Source organism: Bos javanicus, chromosome 10, assembly GCF_032452875.1.
Source record: "Bos javanicus breed banteng chromosome 10, ARS-OSU_banteng_1.0, whole genome shotgun sequence".
NCBI lineage: Eukaryota > Metazoa > Chordata > Mammalia > Artiodactyla > Bovidae > Bos > Bos javanicus.
Genome location: NC_083877.1, coordinates 99,764,869 through 99,786,385, shown reverse-complemented (window position 1 = coordinate 99,786,385; position 21,517 = coordinate 99,764,869). Strand labels below are relative to the sequence as shown.

The 21,517-nt window shown below is 47.9% G+C and overlaps 1 protein-coding gene across 2 annotated transcripts in view; it reads left to right on the top strand.

The window, feature by feature from the left end:
* The window catches only part of PTPN21 (protein tyrosine phosphatase non-receptor type 21), a 78,271-nt gene that overhangs the window by 40,992 nt on the left and 15,762 nt on the right, over positions 1 to 21,517 (top strand). For both annotated transcript variants that reach the window (XM_061429637.1, XM_061429638.1), the window contains exons 4-12: positions 732 to 829; positions 2,280 to 2,347; positions 3,363 to 3,433; positions 5,358 to 5,445; positions 5,845 to 5,933; positions 8,249 to 8,336; positions 9,479 to 9,558; positions 18,340 to 18,400; positions 19,011 to 19,095. In XM_061429637.1, coding sequence (XP_061285621.1) covers positions 732 to 829; positions 2,280 to 2,347; positions 3,363 to 3,433; positions 5,358 to 5,445; positions 5,845 to 5,933; positions 8,249 to 8,336; positions 9,479 to 9,558; positions 18,340 to 18,400; positions 19,011 to 19,095 — 728 coding nt within the window. The remainder of the gene's footprint in view (positions 1 to 731; positions 830 to 2,279; positions 2,348 to 3,362; positions 3,434 to 5,357; positions 5,446 to 5,844; positions 5,934 to 8,248; positions 8,337 to 9,478; positions 9,559 to 18,339; positions 18,401 to 19,010; positions 19,096 to 21,517) is intronic.

The following is a 21,517-nucleotide window of genomic DNA, read 5'->3' as shown; positions in this document are numbered from 1 at the left end:
ACATACATTCCTTGGTGTGTTCAGCCTTGTGAAGGGGTGATAGTATGCACCGTTTACTGGAGTTAATTTAAACCCACAGATTATGACTTTCCCAAGTTCCTTGAAAATGCTAAATTGGAGATCTGAAGTTTAACTGAAGTTTGCTTGACTAAAGGTTGTGCTGGTAACTAATACCCTATATACTGAAAACATAAACAGAAGTAAGCCCACATTAAAAGACTGTTATAAAGGATTTTAGCAACTATCCTTTTTGGTATTTCAATAAAGAATATTTTATTATGCGCCTGGTCTGAAATGTCAGGAACCATTTTTTCTTTTGACTTTACTGTCCAGGGCTAGGAAAGTCTTACATCACCAAGTTCCTCCAAAGGGTTTTTAAAGTATGGATTGGCCACTGATTCTCTGTTTCTCCAACTAAAACAACAAAACTTACCGAGACTGTTTTACAGGGTACAAGATAGATGACCAGCTGTTTCCTAGGTGGCTATAGTTTGTAGCTTTCAAATAACTACAGTTAAGGATAAGTGACTCAATAAATTGTTGTGTCTGTCTGTGTATTTGTCAGTATAGAAATGATCAAGGAACGTTCCTGTCATTCTTTGAAATCGTCTGAGCTTAGTTTTGACTAGTTGATGCTTCTCTACCAAATAATGATAAAATGCATTGTGTCCGATTGGAGGTAATACCGACACTGACTTTTAAAAACTGACCTTTTTTTTTTTTTTTAATAGGTATCAGTATTATCTGCAGCTGAAGAAAGATATCTTGGAAGGAAACATTCCTTGTACATTAGAACAAGCAATTCAGCTTGCAGGCTTAGCTGTACAAGGTAAAGAATGGCAATTGATAATGTAATAGATCAATCAGATTAAAATACATGTTGAACAAAAACAGCAAGGAATTCTTAAAGTAACTGACTATAGAAAGTAACTACTATAGAGTAGTTTTCTGTGTTAGTGGAATATTATTTCTGTTATCTAAGGGGCTTCCTTGTGGAGGAGGAATGGGTTTGAATTACTTGAATGAAATATGAGACTTCTGGAAGGCTAAGCATGTTATTACGTCAGCACAGCACAGACCAACAGTAGAGAGGAAATACACACATACGCACGCACACACGTGCACACACACACACACAACATTTAATATGCCATGTATTCCTCTAGTGCAGGGACTTGATCTGCTGCTAGCTCGTATTTTCAGAAGAAAGATCAGCCAAACAGTGGGGTTGAAAAGGTCACATTTGCTTACACTTCAAGCGTATGTCATTGGTTTGGTTTCTTAAATAGTTGCCCTAGATTATAGAACATTGCCAATCGTAATATTATTAGTTTTGTATTTCACAAGTATTTTTGAGTTGTTTGTCGTATGTGTAATCCATATGTGTTTACATATGTAATGTACTTTGAAAAGACTTCTAATGGGACTTTATTTCAAATGATAACTGGCATTTAATCTTGGAAATTGAAATTTAATGCAAAGAATGATTAATAAAATTCCTTCAGATGTTAGCAGACATGGAGATATAATATATATCCTTCCTAGATGAAAAAAATGCCCTGTACTCAGGAAGCCATATTCCTTTTCAAAGTACTTTGAATCTTCTTAAGTGTTATCTTTGGCTTTAAGAGTTAGTTTTTCATAAGCTTTTTGCCGAACTATCAGTTGCTTTTACAATTAAAAATTTCTAAACAAATACATCTCACTGTAACATATTCAGATGATCTAATTCCATTCCCTAGAGGTAATCACTACTATGAATGCTTTGGTTTGTTCTTAACATTTTTTCTGTACATAAGTAGGCATATATGATTATAGGGTAGATTTTTGTTTGTTTTCTAATGACAAAAAAAAATGAGATGATTTGTATACAATTTGTAATGTGTGTTTTTTTTTTTCCACTTTATTAAGAGGCATTTTTTCCAAGTCCAGACACATAAATCTGTCTGGGTAAAGAGTCTGCCTGCAACATGGGAGACCCGGGTTCGATCCCTGGGTTGGGAAGATCCCCTAGAGAAGGAAATGGCAACCCACTCCAGTATTCTTGCCTGGAGAATCCCCATGGACTGAGGAGCCTGGTAGGCTACAGTCCATAGGGTTACAAAGAGTTGGACATTTTAAAAGAAATTTTTAAAATATACATTTTATAAGCTATAAGGCAGATTTGACTTCTAAATCATAAGCACACCATCTGTATACTTCATATTGAATTTAGTTGTGTATATGCTTTGCTTCCAATTAAACATAATTGACATGTGAATACTTGTGATTTTATATAGCTGATTTTGGTGACTTTGATCAGTATGAATCCCAGGATTTTCTTCAGAAATTTGCCTTGCTTCCTGTGGTAAGAATTCTTTTGACATTGGACATTTTTATCAACAGTGATTTCTAGACCCTTAATAATCCCTGAAATGAAGCCCATATATTAGACTTACTAGGTAGGGATAGAGTTAAAAAAAAATCAGCTCCTTCTTGTAAACAACTTAAGTTGTTGCTTTCCCTGTTATAGACTTCTAGTCCTTGTAAAAGCACAGAAACAGAAGAGTCTGTGGCCTCTGGGCTGCAGCCAGCGAAATTCATTTTGAGTTTGAATGTGAGTCTAAAGAGAGGCACTCATTTCCAGCTTCTGAGGAACTACAGAGGTTTTGATTTTAACTGAAAACTTGAGACCTCACAGAATTATGTTGAAGTGAATATCGTTTCTCATCAGCAATTTAAAGAGTAGATGACAAAAAGACCCTGCTTTCTACTTTTTAAAGTCAATACTGGTGGGATTGACAGGTGTTGCAACACCTGTAGGAAGTGGTGCGCTGCTCTGACTGTCACACAGCCAGCCAGGGAATGCAGGAGGTGCCGTTACGTGCTGGGCTTGGAACTGGCTGATGAATGTTAACAACCTGAAATAACCCATCTGTAACTCTCTGGGGGCTTCTCGGGTGGCCCAGTGGTAAAGAATCCACCTGCCAAGCAGGAGACGTGGGCTTGATCTCTGGATTGGGAAGATCCCCTGGAGAAGGAAATGGCAACCCACTCCAGTGTTCTTGCCTGGAAAACCCATGGACAGCGGAGCCTGATGGGCTACATTCCATGGAGTCGGAAAGAGTTGGACACAACTTCGCAACTAGTCAGCAGCAAGTTTCTCTGGGATGAATTGAGAAGGCAGGGCAAGTGTTTTGGCTTTTGAGCAGAAGCCACTTAATTCTCAGAAAGGTCATGATTATGTCCTTTAGTGAAGCTCTCAGATACTGATTCTAGCCCTAGTTTTGCCTGCTGGGGACAAGAGTCAATAACAGTAGCACAGATTCCTCCTAAGAAATTTGAGTGATTTGTTTCCATACTACTGTCGTGTGTTTTTCCAGGAGTGGTTACAGGATGAAAAAGTGTTGGAAGAAGCAACCCAAAAAGTGGCCTTACTGCATCAGAAATACAGGTAACGCTGAGAAGTGGGGACAGATTAGGACTCGTGCCTGTTTCAATTTGAACCCTGGGTTGACAGCATTAAATGTGGACCTTTACTGCTGCTGCTGCACCTACTCTAGTTACCCAGCTCTCCCCACCTGGGCAGAGCTCTCACCGCCTGCCCAGCGCTCTTCCGAGCACTTCCCCATATTAACCCATCTGTTATTCACGTTGTGTCACTGATGAAGCTGAGAAAGCTGAGAGCGGCCAGCCCCTGAAGGCTGCCCGTCCTTCCTCCCACGCACTGAAGGTTTGGGCGGTGGCCCGGCCCTGTGCAGGTTAACCAAGATTAGAGAGATTTGTTTTCCTTTGTGGCAGATGTGGTGTTCTGGGTCTGCCCCCAGCCTCACCGCCGCCTTGGAAGCCGTCTCCCTGTCCTCTAGGCAAGCTGTGCTGAGAGCAGCGGGCTTGTTGCTCTGGCCCCTGCTTCTGGGCAGATCCTGGTCTTTGAGAGTGAAGCTGGATGTGTTTTCTGAAAACCCTGTCCTGGAGAACGCTAGGTTTTACGCTAAACCAAGTGCCACTCAGCTCCAAGTACTTTATGTATCATCAAATTCTTAATAACGACTCTTTAAGGTAAATGTTATTATCTCCTTACAGATTGGGAAAATCAAGTTCACAAAGACTATAAATAACTTGCCCAAAGTTACATGTGGTAGAGGTGGGATGTGAACCCAGGTCTGTCTAATTATAACCTATTGTTCACCCCTTCCTGTTAAAAATAACCTTTTGCCTTTAGTCTGTCCCCACTCAAATCCAGACAGTCACTCACAAAAGATTAATTCTCCTAAAATAGCTCTTTCTACTTGTCTCCCCTCCTCTCCTCGAGTGTTCGTGAATCTTCTCGCTTTCCACCAGCCTGAGTTCATCACCCCTGGGATTAAAGGCTTCTCACAAGTTGGTTCAATCCTGCCGTTCCAGCTCTATCTTCTGCTGTCCAAATGAACCCATTTTTTTCAGCATAATTAATCCTTCGGGCACACCTTGCTCTATCTTTTGTTATTTTCATTCATTCATCTGTGCATCTCCTTCAAAGATAATTTAGTGCTGCTATTCTGTTATGAGGCGAGTGCTCAATGCTGTGGCACAAAGATGACTAGAACCGTGACCTGCCAGAGTCTTCAGGGGTAGGCAGTGCAGCCCAGTGTCATGGCAGTTCACAGTTCTCATCGTGAGTGTGGGGGAGAGGCGTGCACAGAAGGTGGTGGGTCTGCGTAGCGCAGGGCAGTCCCACAAGGTGACCAAGAGGGTGCGCAGGCTGAGTCTTGATGGCTTCAGGGGTTGGCCAGGCGCACACATGGGTGATAGTTGGACCAGGAGGCACGATTAGCACGTGCAAAGGCTCGGAGGTGCAGGGGAGCGTGGCATGTTCAAAGACACAGAGAGTCTGGGGTGGTTGTGGTGGGGGTACCTTGTGGGTGTGTGGAGCAGCAGAAGGTGAGGTTGGAGAGGAGGTGTCCATGCAGTGGGCGCCTTCTCTGCCCACACTGCCTTCCCGCCTACCTGCCCACCCTCGTCACGCTGTCACCGAAGCTGGCTTTCCTCGCCCCACTCACGGTGTGGCGCTCAGCACACAGTGCTGAGTACTGTCTGACACTGTGGTGGTTTGGAGAGAAGTCTGGCTCTCCCTGAAGTCTTCTTGGGAGGTTGTTTTACTTCCTGCATTCCCCCTGGCCTGCCCCGACACCCAGCCCTCAGCATTCAGCACAGTGCTCTTGCGTGTAGTTGATTCTCAGTAAAAATTGGTGGGTTGACGTAACTAATCACAGACGCTTAGAAACTGGAAACGTTTCTAACGCTTTATGCCCGATTGAGACGTAGTTTTTCGCAAACAAGCTCTTCTGAAATTTTTTTAGTCTGTGAACAGTCTGTCTGACAGGTCTCTCGGGTTGCAGGGGCCTCACAGCTCCTGACGCGGAAATGCTGTACATGCAGGAGGTAGAGAGAATGGATGGCTATGGGGAAGAGAGCTACCCTGCCAAGGTAAGCGAGGCCCGAAGACGGGGCCCTCCGAAGCGCGCCGGAGTCGTCCCAGCAGGTTAGCAGGGAGGCCAGGGACGCTGCGCTGCCCGAAGCCCGAGATGTGCAGACATTTGGAAATGTGAAAGCTGAGGTCCTCGTGGCCGAAGTTTTCTCACAAAAGAGATATTCCTGTTCTGTCGTTTGTTCTTGGAATTACTCTTGGAATAGAATTCCTTAAGGAGCCCAACTGTTTTTCATATGTGTTTCCAGGGTGACACATTTATACCTTGCAGACTTTCCCCCTCAGGGGAGGTCTCCCAAGCCTTTTCCACATGGGACACAAGAGTGGGGGTAGGTGGGCCCCTGGGGCCCCGTGTCTCTGCCGCCCCCAGTGTTTCCTTGTCCGCTTTCTCCTCCTAGGACAGCCAAGGCAGCGACATATCCATCGGAGCGTGTCTCGAAGGCGTCTTTGTGAAGCACAAGAGCGGGAGGCCCCCTGTGGTATTCAGGTACTTTTCTTTCTGCGCACTTTTGTGGCTCCTGTAGGTGATTGGGTTTTGATCCCTGTGCTAATTGTACTGCTCACAAGTAAGTGTCTCCCAATGGAAACATGCCCTTCTTAGAATAAAATTGCACCTGACCACAATAGTTATACTTAATTCAAAACTAAATTGCAGAAAACTGTTTATAATGGTGGCCTGCTTAGAAATGTTTAAAGACATGTGACCCTTTTCTTACCATATGGAGGCCATTCTTTGTGTGTGAATTTTTCTTTTCTTTTTTTTTCTATGTGAAGTATGAGTATTTATTTCAGGGTTTAGATCCCAGTCGATTTCAAAAACAAAATCCGATTTCTCTCCTCAGTAGCTGAGGCTTGCATGTTAGGATGAGTTCCTGGAGGCTGAAGGGCTCTGTGCCCTTAGAAACACGTTTCATTAGGTTCAGCATAAAGTCCCTGGTGCCCACTGTACCCCAGCCTTAGGGGAAAGAAACAAAATTCACCACTGTGGGGCTGAACAAACGCACACGCACTCATGTAAATGAGCAGCGCATTTTTCATTTGAGCTCTGGTTTCCCCGGCTATTTCTCATGGGAAATCTAGGCTTTCCCTGATTCTAGTTGGAACCAAAATTCCTAAAATACCAACATTTAAATTACTTTTTGTAATGTAGATTTTTCTTCTCTTGATTATAAAAAGAGTGGTACTCTTCATTTGTGGAAATCTTAGAATGTAGTCTAGTCAGGAGGACAGAGGACAGATGGCAGTGTGCTAAGCGTGGCTGGCTTGCAGCATCGAGATTTCAGGCGAAGGCAGTTCCCTTTTCAGTATTCTGTGTCCCTTCACTTCCTTTGCTCTCCTGCCTTTGGGGGTCTGAATGATTCTCCCTGGTGATTGTGACCATGGAGCGTGTGCCCAGCTTGGGGAACAGGTCCTCGCTCTTGGACCGTCCTGCCCTGGCTCAGGTGGCTCCCGAGGGCAGTTGCTCTCAGGTCCCCAGGCTGCTCACTGTCTGCCCAGCACGCTCAGTTGCAGGGCAGGGGGCAGAGATGGATCTGGCTGGCACCGAAGGGAAGGACCCTGACATTGCTCGAAAGGTCACAGGAACATGGGAGACACCCCCCTGGGCTTCCTTTACCTCACTGGATAGGAAGTTCTAAAATGCCTTCTTTAATATGACACTCATAATCTTTCGGTTGAGCAATTAGAGACTTCCCTGAAGGTCCAGTGGTCAAGACTCTGCACTTCCAACGCGTGGGGCTTGGGTTTGACCCCTGGTCAGGGAACTAAGATCCCACATGCTCTGTACGCAGTGCATCCAGAAAATTAAAACACAAAAGCAATGAAGTACCAAGTTATTGTGAATGAATTTTATTTATTTCAATAAACTTAAATCTAATAAGACAGAGAAGGATAAAGGGGTAAAATTTTTTCTTCAGACCTGTTTTTCCCTTTGTAAAAATTATGCAGTGTGTAATGATATTAATATATAAAACCTTAACATGCTAAAATACAGTTAGAAAGGTCAGAATTGGAGTTTGAATCCTGGTGAACACCCCCAGAATAGTTCACTCTTCGGGCTCCCAGCATCTGAACTTTCTGTTGGCCCTGCTTCACCAGCTTTGTAGAGCATCTCTGCTCCACCTCGGGGTCTTATTTTGCCCTGTGTACCAGAAGGTAACAATGCTTGTTAGGTCTGTGCTCTCCACCCGCCAGTTGTTTATTTTGCCCTGTGTACCAGAAGGTAACAATGCTTGTTAGGTCTGTGCTCTCCACCCGCCAGAGCCCCTCTGAGGGCGGCGCTGCCCCTCGCCCATCTTCGTGCCCCAGGACCGAACACAGGGTGCCCGGTATCGTCACAGCGGGTGCCCGCTAAAGCGTTTGTTGAATGAACGAAGGCAGCTGAGAGTGGGATATTTGATCAAACTAGTCCAGCAAACGAGGATGAGTAGAGTTTACATTTTTATGTATTTATTTTGGCCTAGCCGTGCAGCATGTGGGATCTTAGTTTCCTGACTGGGGATCAAACCCTTGCCCCCTGCATTGGAAGCGTGGGGTCTCAACCACTGGACCCCCAGGGAAGTCCCAAGCTTACAGTTCTGAATACTCTGCTTCTGTTTTAGTATACGTGTTACTTTTTGTACCTCTGTGTTGTCACTTCAATTATAAAATGCATGCTAGCCAATTAAAGCCCTGTTTTCTTCCTAAAATGATAAAAAATAATAGGTTATACATTAAGTTCAAAAAGGAAAAAAAATCTTATCTTCTGTCTCTTAGTAAAAATCTGAGTACTTATATGACCATTTTCTGCTTGTTGTTCTTCAGGTGGCATGATATTGCTAACATGTCCCACAATAAGTCCTTTTTTGCATTAGAGCTGGCAAATAAAGAGGAGACCATCCAGTTTCAAACTGTGAGTAAACATTAGGAATCTGCATGGACTGTTTTTCCTAAAAGTTAACATTTCTGTGTGTATGTTTGGGGGAGTAGCTTTAAAATGATAGTTTTTCATAGTTTATGAAACATAAAATTTTATTCTTTGTAACATTTTGCATAATTGCATTTAGCAAAGTTGCTCAGTAGATACTGTTGAATGAATTGAGTCTTTGGATAAATACTCAGTTTATTAAGTATGATTAGGATGACCTTTAAATTACATACATAAGCTCAGCTATAAAGAATCTGCCTGCAGTGCAGGATACGGGGTTCGATCCCTGGGTCGGAATGATCCCCTGGAGGAGGGCATAGCGACCCACTCCAGTATTCTTGCCTGGAGAACCCCATGGACAGAGGAGACTGTATGGTCCGTGGGGTTGCACAGAGTCGGACACGACTGAGCGACTAAGCACACAGGAGCACAAGTAGGGAAGAAAGGAAACACTGGCATCTTGGCTCCCACTGATACGAATAGCTCTGTAGAAATACTGTTTCACAGTTACCTTTACTCTCTTGACAAAAGCCATGAGTCTGAGTTACTTCTTTTAAAAATGTCTTTGAGTATCTGTTTGTCAATAATAAAATGTTTTGTTTAGTCACATCTTTGAGTAATAATAAAAGATGACATTTTCATAATTTAAATATTTCTAAGTCATCCAGAAACTGTTACTATGAGAATCATACTATTGAGAGCTTTTTGTTGGTCTTCATAATTTTTTTTAAGGTACTGAAACTTTTATTAAACCCTTGTTAGACACCACACTTTGAGCCAAGCACCCTATGTACACTTCCCCCAAAAGTGTGAAAGTGAAGTCACTCAGTCGTGTCTGACTCTTTGCGACCCAGTGGTTTGTAGCCTACCAGGCTCCTGTGTCCATGGGATTTTCCAGGCAAGAATACTGGAGTGGGTTGCCATTTCCTTCTCCAGGTGGTCTTCATAGTTTGAATCCTAATTACAACATTCATATGAGGGGTGCAGTGGTAGAAAATGCAGGAATCACAGTGTGTTAGAAGTGATTTTGGTATACCATGTCACCCGTGTCTGTCTTGTTCTCAGATGAGGTCTGTATCAAGTTGTAGATGTCCTTTGCTTTACTTCGTGCGTCTTTTGTTTGCTAGGAAGACATGGAAACAGCAAAATACGTCTGGAGACTCTGTGTTGCGCGACATAAATTTTACAGACTAAATCAGTGCAGCCTGTAAGTATACCCTGCCCGTGGATACTGGAAAATGATGCCCTTAAAAGTTTTCATCCTGAGCTATAGGGTATCATCTATAAGGGCAATTTTTTTTAAGAAGATAACTTTTGAATGACATTTTTATAATAATCTCTTTGCTTTTGTATGTTAAAATTTTATTTCTCAGTTATTTTTCATTTTAGCTTTGGACCAACCTCTAGTATCTACAAATAGGCCTTTAAGATTTCTTTCAACTAGTAACACAATTATTCTAATTCTTGAAAGCTAAAAGGAAAAAAAAATTTTTTAATCAACACTTTGAGTCATAAAAGCTCATTCAGCTCTTCCAGCCATTTGAAGAATTTACACCCCTTCTTAATGTACATTTTTCCTAGCCCCATGGGTCTGCCCCTTTCTGCTGGGTCATTCCTGTCAGGATGCAAACATGCTGTCACATTTTACCTCTAAACACATCTTCTCCGTTTCCACATCCCTGTAGCCACGGTGCTGTATCTTTCTTCTTTTCTCTTGGAAAGAGTTGCATCATCTTTCTCTCTCCCCTCCCTCCCACCGTTTCCCTTAAGCCACCTCCTCACTGACGCCCCTGTCAGAGTAACGGAGACTTTCACCCAGTGGCCATTTGATGAGCTCTTCACTTGAGTGCTGGGTGGCACCAAACCCCTGCCTGCCCCTTCCTCCCTGCACCCGGATCGGTGCTCCTCCTTGGCTGCCAGGACCCTCTCCTGCCTTTTCTCTTTCTGAGGCTGTTTCTTCTCCGTCACCTTGGCTGCTTTCACCCCCGGACCTCTTCTCGTCTACACTCACCCTGTAGGGGATTCGGCCTGACCTGGTTCGTAGCAGCATCTGTACCTACAGTGCACCTGACTTTGTCGCTAGCCTGTCTTCCCGAGAGCTCTCCACTCGCACCCCCGGCTGCCTCCTTGGCATCTCCACTTGGGTGCCTCACAGGCTTGTCCGATTTGGTAAAGTGCCTAAAGCCAGACTCTCTGCCCACGGCTCGCCTTCCTGCCCGAGTTTGCTGCTCCTGCTCCTGCCTGTTTGCTCAGGCGGCGGCACAGCACAGGCACCGCCAGCCCGGGAGCTAGAACTCCTCCTCATTCCTGCTTCCCTTCCCTGCCGCGCGGAGTTCGTCCCTGCGCTCCGCGAACTCTGTACCTTCAAAATGTCTCTCAATCGGGCCATCTTGACAGTCCTTCAGCAGGTAACTTGGTGCCGGCTGCCCTGGCTCTCACCTGCAATACTGCCGCAGCTCTCTGGCTGTTTCTGGGCCTCCCTGCCTATAGCCGACTCTGCATTGTCAGCCGGAATCCTCTCACTCTGCCTAAGGCCCTGCACTGACTCGCCCTCGTCCTTGGAAGCGCAAAGCCGCGTGTGCGCTGTGCTTGCCTGGTTCCACTGTTCCCTCTGCCCTCCTTGCTCACCCACTCCAGCCACACTACTATCCTTTCTGGTCTGTGAGCGTGCCCTCTGTCCGTCCGACCCCCTCCCCTCCCCAGTCTTCACGTACTGGCCCCTCACTGCATCAGGGTCTCTTAAGAGGTGCCCTTCATCAGCGGTTTTTTTGTTTGTTTTAAATATTTATCTGGCTGTGCCGGGTCTTAGTTGTGGCATGTGGGATCTAGTTCTGACTGGGGATCGAACTCAAGCTCCCTGCATTGTAAGTGCAGGGTCTTAGCCAGGGGCCCCCAGGCAAGGCCCAGAGAGGCGGTTCTTGACCACCCCGGCACCCGTCTCCATCTGCTACCTGTTTCCCCTTCATGGCCCGCAGCCCCCTGATCTGGGTAACCCCTCTCTGTGGTCTGCATCCCCTCCCAGCCATCCGCCCTCGGCCTGTCTGTAGAGCCCAGACCGCGCCCCTCTTGTTAACCCCTGTATTCCCGGTGCTGAGCAAGGGCCTTGCTCCCCGGGGGCCTTGACGGATTTGCCGAGTGAATGCGGGGAAGCGAGTGTTACGCGCCCTGCCCCGGGATGTGTGTGGTGCTGTCAGAGCCCTTGGGAGAAGGGTACCTAACCGGATGCACAGGCTCGGAGAGGCTTCCCGGCAGAAGGCCACGTGAAGCAGAGCGGTTCCGCTCCTTCCCCACCCCTGTTCTTGAAGCCCTGCCCTCTGCTCCAGCTCACCAGCTGGCCCCCAGTCGGCCTGCTGGCCCTGTTGCGCCTGCTCTGGGCAGTCTCCTTAACCGATGAGCCAAACGTGCAGCTTTGCTCCCAGTCATCGCTCAGGCCCACGTCTGTGCTGTCCTCGCCTCTAGCCCGCCTCCTCCGGGCCTAGTGCCCCGCTGAGCCGCCGTCCTGGCTCCCAGGGCCCTCGGTCCCTGCCCTGCCGGTGCCCCTCACGGCCCCAGGCCTTCGCCGGGCGCCCGCCCTCCTGTTCTCAGGCGGGCTCACCCTCATTCCTGCAGATCCAGAGTGAGCGCTGCTGCCCGGCCGCCGCGCGGTGCCTGTCGCGTACCGCGCTCAGTGCTGCTTTTCCTGCCGCTTATCACGTGGTTCAGTCGGCGCTTCCTGTGTCAGGCGCCGTGTGGCCCGCCTTCGTCTCTGGCTTCACAGCAGCCCGTCTGCACTGTCCCGGTGCCCATTCACAGGGACGCTGTGGAGATAGACAAGCGCGGACTCGCGCCCTGCCACGCGGCTGGCAGCTGGGAGCAGGGTCGGGAGTCCGGGCCGTGGGCCCTGCCCGGGCCGAGCCTCGCGGGCCCGGCGCGTCCGTCCGCCGGGGCTCGGGGCGCAGGGCTCCTCCCTCGAGTCTTCAGGCCCGGGCGTCCGGCGGGGCCGGGGCCGGCTTCCGAGTGACGAGCCTGAAGCAGGCTCGGGAAGTCCGGGGGGACAGCCGTCCTGCTCCCCGCCGCCGTCCTTTCATTCCTGACGGAAGGACGGCTTGTACCTTAGGGCCCGTTAAGGAGAGGCGCTCCCCAGTTCATGGGCCCCAGTGTGAAGGAGCAGCGGTGCGAAGAGAAATAGGCAGGCCCGGCTTGGGGCCGGGAAGGACGTCCGCTGGGGAGGACCATCCAGCAATTAATTAGCCCTGAGGCCCCGGGTTCCCTGCATCCCCGTTCCCTCCACCGTCCTTTCATATGAGATGAGTCCCGCTGCTTCTGCCGCCGGGACCGCGGAAAACGCGAACCCCCAGGTGCACCGGCCTCCTTCCCCGTGGCCGCCGCCACCTCTGCCTGCTGCGGGGCTCGGGGCTCCCGCACCTTTGTGTGAGGAGGGCGCCCCCTTGCGGCGGGCTCCGCTGCGCCGGGGTCCCGGGCGGTGGCATCTGGGGCTCCTCCGCACCGGGCTGTTACCGGCGTGGGTGGCAGTGCTTTGTGTGTATACGTGTGTTCCGCTCAGAGCAGTACGTGTGCAGTCTCCTGGGCCACAGCCCTTTCGTAGATGTAAAGCCTTTCATAAGTTTAAGAGTATTCGTAATAATGAGCCATCATTCCCTCAGTTCACTTCCCCCCACCTCCCCTGGAAATTGATGGAGAATCAGTCATTTGAAATAAACCATAAGATAGAATCTTTTTCCAGTAGGCATCCCTGTTGGTTGGTGGTTAATACCTTTTTAAAAGAGTTTTTTGGCAAGTCACCCCTTGGTAACAGTTTTAAAGTTCAGAAGGAAACTAAATAATTTATGTGTGTGTGGGGGGGTAAATGACTCAGTCTTAGCTTATTTTTTAAAAATAATATTACTATTTATTCCCAAATATAAATAAAACCACATTTATATTAGATCCTCATTTGAATATGTTACATTTGTATAAGGAAAATGAGTATTTTTAAAATGAAATAATTATATGTAAAGGTCTATTTTCTACATTTTGCTTTTAATTTCCATACGTGTTAAATCATGGAAGTCCATTTTCATGAACTATTGCTATGAAATAATTTACGATGGAAGATACCCTCTTCATTCTACAGGAAGTAGATGTAGCACTCGATCCCCAGGTGAAGAGAAATGAATCCTTTTTTTTGGCTGTGCTTGGCCTTCGTTGCAGCACTTGGACTCAGTTGGCCTGTGACACGTGGGCTCTTAGTTCCCCGACCAGGGCTTGAACTGGCCCTCCTGCGTGCAGAGTCAGCCACTGGACCACCAGGGGGATCCCTCTCTTTGCTTTTTTAGTTTATAGTGTGAGGATAATGTGAGTTTTATTTAGCACTTCTTTGGAGTTGGAATAGGAATTAAATGAGGTAGTGACAGTTTCTTAGGTCAAATGACTTCTCTCCCCTTCTCTGCCACCCCAAGCCCCAGACCCATTCATGCTATCATTGACCTGTTGAATTTGCATGAGAAGAATCAGAGGGAAAAGGAATCTTGAGAGGGTGCTTGGTGTGTGGGAGGCTCTTTCTCTCCTCTCTGGGGAGAGCGGGGGAAGGGGAGTCTAGTGTCCCCAAACCTGCAAAGCCGAGTGGCAGAAGTTTCCACAGACTTTCTCTAGAGGAGGAGGTTGAATTCCTGTCGCCAGTGGGCTCCTTGCTCAGCCTTGTCAGCATTGGCGAGTGTTCCTGCAGTTTAAGGCTACTGGCAAATATAGCAGCCAGTCTGTTCTGGAGACTTCTGTGATCAGGAGATGCACTGGCCCTGCCCGGAGGGAGCTGGGGCTGTCCCCCTTCTTGGCCTACTGCAGGGTTTTTGAAGACACCGTGAGAAGCCTGGAAGAAGAGAAAGCCCCTGTCCCATTAAAGGAAGATCACTGAGGTCAATATTTTCTGGGTATTTCCACTAGCCAACATATTTTTTGTGCATCAAAATCTCACTCCTCTATAGCTTGAAATATACAAGAAACAAAGCTCACAAAGCAAAAGTCAGCTCTTGGAAATTTACTGTCTTTATAGCTCAAGTGTAAGTTGTAAGTGAAAGTTAGTTGCACAATCATGTCCAACGCTGGGAGTCCATGGACTGCAGCCTGTCCTGCTCTTCTGTCCATGAAATTTTCCAGGCAAGAGTACTGGAGTGGGTTGCCATTTCCTTCTCCATGGGATCTTCCTGACTTGTGGATTGAACCTGGGTCTTCTGCATTACAGGTAGATTCTTTACCAACTGAGTCACTAGGGAAGCCCAAGTGAAAGTCGCTCAGTCATGTCCGACTCTTTGTGACCCCATGGTCTATACAGCCCATGGAATTCTCCAGGCCAGAATACTGGAGTGGGTAGCCATTCCCTTCTCCAGTGGATCTTCTTGACCCAGGGATTGAGCTGGGGTCTCCTGCATTGCAGGTGGATTCTTTACCAGCTGAGTCACAAGGGAAGCCCAAGAATACTGGAGTGGGTAGCCTTTCCTTTCTCCAGTGGATCTTCCTGACCCAGGGGTTGAGCCGGGGTCTCCTGCATTGCAGGCGGGTTCTTTCCCAGCTGAGCGTCAGGGAAGCCCAGATTGTAAGTGCTTAGCCGTAAGCATCCATTGCAGTCCTCACTCACTGTCTCCTTCACTTGTTCAGCACACATTTGGCAGCTTCCTTGTGTGCCAGGCACCAGTGGCACAATGGTGTGTCCTTTGCCTCGGTGGAGCCCATGTGTCTGTTGGGGTGGGGAGGGGGCGTCAGGTAATCAGCTATTAGGAGCGTGTGCTCAGGAATCTGACAGACCCGCCCGGTTCTGATGCCAGTTCTGCTTATTTGCCATGTGACCAGGAACAATTTACTTAATCTAAATATCCATTTCCTTATCTGTAAGGAAAGATACCACCAGCCTCCTTCTCAGGGTTGGTGTTTGGATTCCCCGAGGTAATCGTGTATAGCCTTTCGCACTGTTTCAATAAGTAATGTCATTTGTTTTACTTGGGCTAGCAACCTTTTCTTCTTGTGTCTTCTCCAATACACACATTCCAGTGATTTCCAGCCCCCCCGAAATCTTTAGCTGTCTCATTTTTAGAAGCACCCACCAGCATAGTAACTGCCCCTAAACACTACCAACTGTTCACCGTTCTCTCTTGTGTACTCAGTTTAGCTGGTCTCCTAGAAAACTGCTTTGACAAGGATTTTGGCAAGAAGAAAAAGGAGGTTAGAACATGTAGACCCGATGGAGAGGCTGCCTACATCAGCTGGGCAGCAGGAAGACGTGCTGGTTTGTTTTTAGCAGAAGTGGCCTCTGCAGTGCCGCCTCCACCCTGGGGGCCGCCAGCAGGCGCCAGGATAGACCCCCGTGTGGGGTGCCGCCTCCACCCTGGGGGCTGCCAGCAGGAGCCAGGATAGACCCCCATGCGGAGTGCCGCCTCTGCTCCGAAGCTCACATCCTTGGGCTTCGTGTTTAACAGACTTTGTTTTTGTGTCTGGCTGGGCAACTCTGGACACCTCGTTGGAAGATCCTATCAACGGCCATTTTCCTCATCTCTGTGTTTTGAATTTGTAGTCCTTTTAAGGTTTAGTCAATTTAGTGAGTCTCTGGACTAAATATAAACTTCAGAGGCCAACTAGGATGGCCTAAATCTAGCCCTGATGATGGAGAGTAAAGGAAAAGTAAACCTCGAGGCTGCAGAATGCAGTGTCTTCAAGTCCTGAATGCTAAATTGAAGAATGTATTAACGTGCAGTTAAGGCTCGTCCCTGGTGGCCTGATGGTAAAGAATCCAGCCTGCCAGTGCAGAAGGGCTTGGTCTCTGTCCCTGGAGGGCTGCAGTCCTCGGGGCAAAGTGTCAGACACGACCCAGCAACTGAGCAACAGCAGTGTGCAGTTAAGGAGCGTTTTAAAAGAGAACTGACACGCACTAACACGTGTGCAATAGATGGTGGGAATCCGCTGTGACTCAGGAACTCAGACCGGGGTTTGATCATGATGACAACTGTGACCTCTGTGACAACTAGAGGGGTGGGAGGGGGAGGGAGGCTCGAGCAAGGGGACGTGTGTATACCTGTGTCTGATCCATGTTGATGTATGGCGGAAACCATCACAATATTGTAATTACCTTTCAATTAAAAATAAGGGGAAAAAAGGCTCAGATACACCCTCCTGACTTTACTAATGTTTTACCAACTGATGTGGGTATTTTTGCAACCTAATGGAATTGACATCCATTTTATTTTTGTTGCATAATAATTACTGGCAGAATGGGAGCATCCTTTGGAATAGAGACATCTATTCTTCATCAACAATCTTAATTCGTTCCAATGATAATAAAAGGAAGTTACTTTTAAAAATGTTTAATCAAAAAAAGTCAACTCATAAAAGCAGTTGCAGCTACTTGATAGTTCTATTAGGAGTAATTTTCTTTTACCTCAAAAATCTTGGAGAAGGCAATGGCACCCTACTCCAGTACTCTTGCCTGGAAAATCCCATGGACAGAGGAGCCTGGTAGGCTGCAGTCCATGGGGTCGCTAAGAGTCGGGCATGACTGACTGACTTCACTTTCACTTTTCACTTTCATGCACTGGAGAAGGCGATGGCAACCCACTCCAGTGTTCTTGCCTGGAGAATCCCAGGGATGGGGGAGCCTGGTGGGCTGCCGTCTATGGGGTTGCACAGAGTCGGACACGACTGAAGCGACTTAGCAGCAAAAATCATATAAAAATTAGCTAATATTAAGGGATTTAATAGAAGAAATTAGTTACAGTGCTGAAAATAATTTTTGAGACGAGACTTGAGGCTTGAGATGGTAAATTTACTGATTAAATGGAATTCATGTTCATTTTGTGATTACGGATTTTCTAATAATTAGTCCTTAGGAACACCATAACCAAGGATGACATTTTTTGTAATCTGTTATTACATGTCACATAAGCTTATGGGCCAGGAATAGATGCTCAAAGGTTTTTCAAAAAGAGCTTTGACAAAATTGCATCATGATCCAAACCCAAGAATCCTACGTGTATAGGTTCCTAGATCTTACTTGCAATAAAACTGACCACACACAAGAACAACAAAAATGCCTGCCTTTATCTTTAAAAGATAGATTCTGACAAAAGGAATTTTCTTTTTCTTATTTGTGACCTATGTTTATTCAAAGATGGAGCTTGCTCTGAAAAGCTTAAAATCTCAAATTATCTGATAAATGTTAGCCAGGACTCCTGAATACTTTTCATTTCTTTTTTAAAAGTACACTTAGAACCAGAGAGAAGTTTCTTGCAAAGGAAAGTAAATGGAGTTACCACCAGCCCACTGAACCAACGTTCCTACTCTTTTGCTCTCCCTACCTTAGTTTCTTAGAGGAAGTACATATTCTTATGGAGAAGGGCATGGCAACCCACTCCAGTATTCTTGCCTGGAGAATCCCATCGATGGAGAAGCCTGGTGGGCGACGGTCCAGGGAGTCACAAAGAGTCGGACACAACTGAGCAGCTAACACACATACTCCTAAGTTTCCCAAGTTCCCAGCTTGTCTCTTGATCATGTGTGTGGTCCGCGGCTCACAGGCTCTCCATCAAAGGCACTCCATTGCTTCTGGCTGTGAGGCTGGCAGCTGGTGGTCCGTCCTGAGCGCTGAGAACGGAGGTGGTCAGCGCTGAGCCCAGCCCGCAGGAGAAGCGCGTTTGCGCCGTCTCTTCCCTGGGGTTGAGTCTGTGGCCCTCTGGCCTGGCGCCCCCTCCGCTCTGCTGCTGGTCGCTCCGGAGGGCCTGCCTGCATGGACCGGGGACAGCTCTTCCTGCCTGGCCCTGGGCTCGGCCAGGCGACCGACGGCTGCTCCGCGAGGCTCAGACCCTGGAGTGCAACCGGGAGACCACCTGCCTTTTTTCTGATTGATGACTGGATGAGTTTGTCGCTTGGGAAGATTTATCCTTTACTTTCTTATTAGCATGTCTAGGAAGAGTGTGTGCATATGAGCACGTGTATATGTGTTTCTCAAAGACATGTCTTATTTTTACAGGCAAACTCAGACCGTCATAGTGAACCCAGTTAGGAGGAGGTCTTCTTCGAGGATGTCTCTGGTAAGAAAGAAGGAAAATTACAATTGCCTTTTTTTGTTTTAGTGCCGTCGCTTTCCTTAATAAAATACGCTTTTAGCAGTGTTCGTTTTTAGTTCGAACTGTTAAAGTATGCTGACATTTGACCAAAGAAATGGTGATTTTCTACAACTTAAGCCTAATATTTATATATGTAACATTTATTGTGTTATATATTTTAAAATATTAGGTCCAACCTAATACTAAAGATATTGACTATTAGCCAAGAGTAATCAGAAGTTAGTAGATATTTAAAATACTAGATGGTTTAGCTAATAAGATTAAAGATAGTACATATAAGTTTTTTCTAATTGATTGTTTATATAAGAATTCAGGAAATCTGTGTCTGTTCCTGCTTTCTTGTGCTGTCTGCTGCCTGATAACAGAGCATAGCGCTTAGCATTGCCTTTCTGGAAAACCCTGCAAAGGATAGATAGGGTAAGAGCTATAGGGTCTTGATATTTATTTTTCATATATGATACGTCAGGCTCCTTCAGAAGTTTCTCAGTGAAAAGAAAGAAGCCAGAAAAGAACTGTTTACACATGTTCCATAGACGATGTGTTTTAACCCTGTTTCCAACTTTCCGATTCTTAGCCCAAGCCGCAACCCTATGCGATGGCCGCCCCACCCCAGCTGCACTATAACGGACATTACACAGAACCGTACACCTCTTCCCTAGGTAAAGTACACCATTTCTGAAATGCCTTACAAAATTACTATAATCTGAATAAATCATGAAGGCTTGGAGACCTTGAAGCCAGGATAGTTTTTTGCCTGAAGTTATTACACAAATAACTTAAAAATTTAACTTCACAGAATTATTGTCATGATGATAGCCAACCTGTATTCATTAGAGTCAGTTTTTTGGGGGATATGGGTCGCAAACATGTAGTATCAGATTCTGATGCTCAGATCTGATCCTGAATTTGGCCCATGGGCACTCCTTCAAACTGGCTCCCAAGTCCTGTTAACATGTGCCCCATGGGCTCTGAGCGCTTCTGTGATTTCTGGCCCGGGAGGTCCCAGGCTTGTTCTGTGTTTTTTCCTGCCTGAGACCTTCCCATTGTAAATGATTATTTTTCTCTATTTATGTTTATCTTTCAAATGATGGGCATATTGAGTTATGTGAAGACAGGGCCTCTGAAGCTGTATCTCCAGCATTCATTTTACAAGCATTATTACTTTACTCTGTCCACAAGGCTCTGCTGTAAAGGCGGGGAGATGGATGCAGAGAGGTAATTCCACATCTTAAGAAGCTTAGATGTGGAAGCTAATAGAGGAGGATAACACAAACACACAGATGACTTAGGTACAAAGGGAACAGGCATGTTGTGACGAGCGTGAGCCGGGCAGTCTGAGAAAGGCTTCCTGGAAAGAGGGGTGACTTCGAAAGGCGGGAGTGGCGAGCTCCCGGGTGGGGCCGCTGCCCCTGCTTTTGTGCGGGGGGTGACTGCGCCGGCACAGACGGCGAAGCGGGTGCTTGGACTCAGGCCCGCAGGGGACTGGAGGGCGGCGTGAGGGACCAGGAGGCGGGCGGTGGCGCGCTGTTGGCGCTGCGCCTTGTGTGTTGGGTGAGGTTCTCCGGGCGCGGGGTGGAGGGGCAGGGGGACGGATTCGACTGTGGAGTCCCGGAGTGTGCGCCTCGGGGGGTTGCTTTTACCTTCCTCACTGGCTTCTCCTCCTCCCACTCTGCCCTCCTGTGGCTTTGACACCCGCCCCCCACCCCCGAAAAATCTCTCTTCTCTTCAGTGTGTTTCCTCCCCGGTCCTCTCTTTTCCTCTCTCTGCGAGCCTCCTAATGTCTTCCTCTCCCTCCAGACTGCGGTGTGAACTGTCTCTTCTTTCATTTTCTCCCCACTTCTGAGAGCGCTACTCTGTGCCCCTTCTGCTTACTGGTTCCCCTTCCCCTCCCGTCTGTGCTGCTCCTCCAAGCTGCCCTCGCGCAGGTCCCACGCACCCTCCTTCCCATCGGACCCCAGCGTTCCAGCCTCTTCCGCGCGCTGGATGCTCTCCGCTCCTGCCCCCTCGGTGCTCCCTGTCCCGGAGGTCTGCCGAGGGCCCGCTCCCTCCACAGGCATCCGGTTGATCTCGTCTCATCCACAGTTGGGGTCTCAGCAAGGAGGAGGACTGTCTGCGTTCCCCAGCCCACCTTTATTCCTGAGCTGCGGCCCCACGTGTCCCCTGTCCAACGGCCTGGGGGCCATTCAGGGGGCCAGCAGGACCGCGGGCTGAGTGGGAGCACTCGTAACATTATCTGCTGCCGCCACTTGCTGCAGTGGCATCCTGGAATTGAGCTCATCACCCTGCTCTATAAGGCCCTTTGCCAGCTTCCGTACTCCTTTATGGTGAAGTCACCCACTGGTTCCTGGGATTCCAAACTGTTTATAATGTTTCTTTTCTTTTTTTGCCTTCAGTACCCAGACAGTTGCAAATCCTCTTGCCTCTGATTAACTTCATGGAGCATCTGTTCCGTATCTCCTCCTCCCTATCCCTCTGCTCCTGCCAATGCAGTCTTTTTTTTTTTTTTTTGAGACCTCTCGTGAGTCGCTGCATCACAGGCGCTGACGTCCTCAGTTCCCACCCTCCGCGGTTCATCTGACTCAGTGGCCGGGCTCATCCCATTTCCCTGACCATCGTCTGTGTCTAGTGTTCAGCATCCTCTGAGATGCCCCTCTGTGCTCCTGTTCCAGGTCTCACCTCCTGCGCCCGCTCTGAGCTCTCTCCACAGGCTCCTCCAGCCACTCCATGTCTGCCAAGTCTCCCAGCTGCCCGCCCCGCTCTGTCACCCTCGGCACCCTTTCCCTGCCTACCCCCTGCCCACGCGCTTCCGCCGGATGGGCTGTGCTGTGCTTGGGCACAGACTCAAACTCCCATGGCTTCTGCGGGAAAGCACACTCCTCCTTGGGTTACCCGCCCCCCTGCCCTGGCAGGAGGGCTCTGGGCCAGAGCCCCTTCCCTCTGGAAGGTTGGCCAGGGTGGCTGGAGGAGGAGGCAGGGGACTCTGTATCCTCTGTAACCTCTGCTCACATTCCCTTGACTGTGATTCCACAGGGAGGAGGGTACCCCGAGAGCAGTCAGAGCCAGGGGGCCCGACTGCTGGTG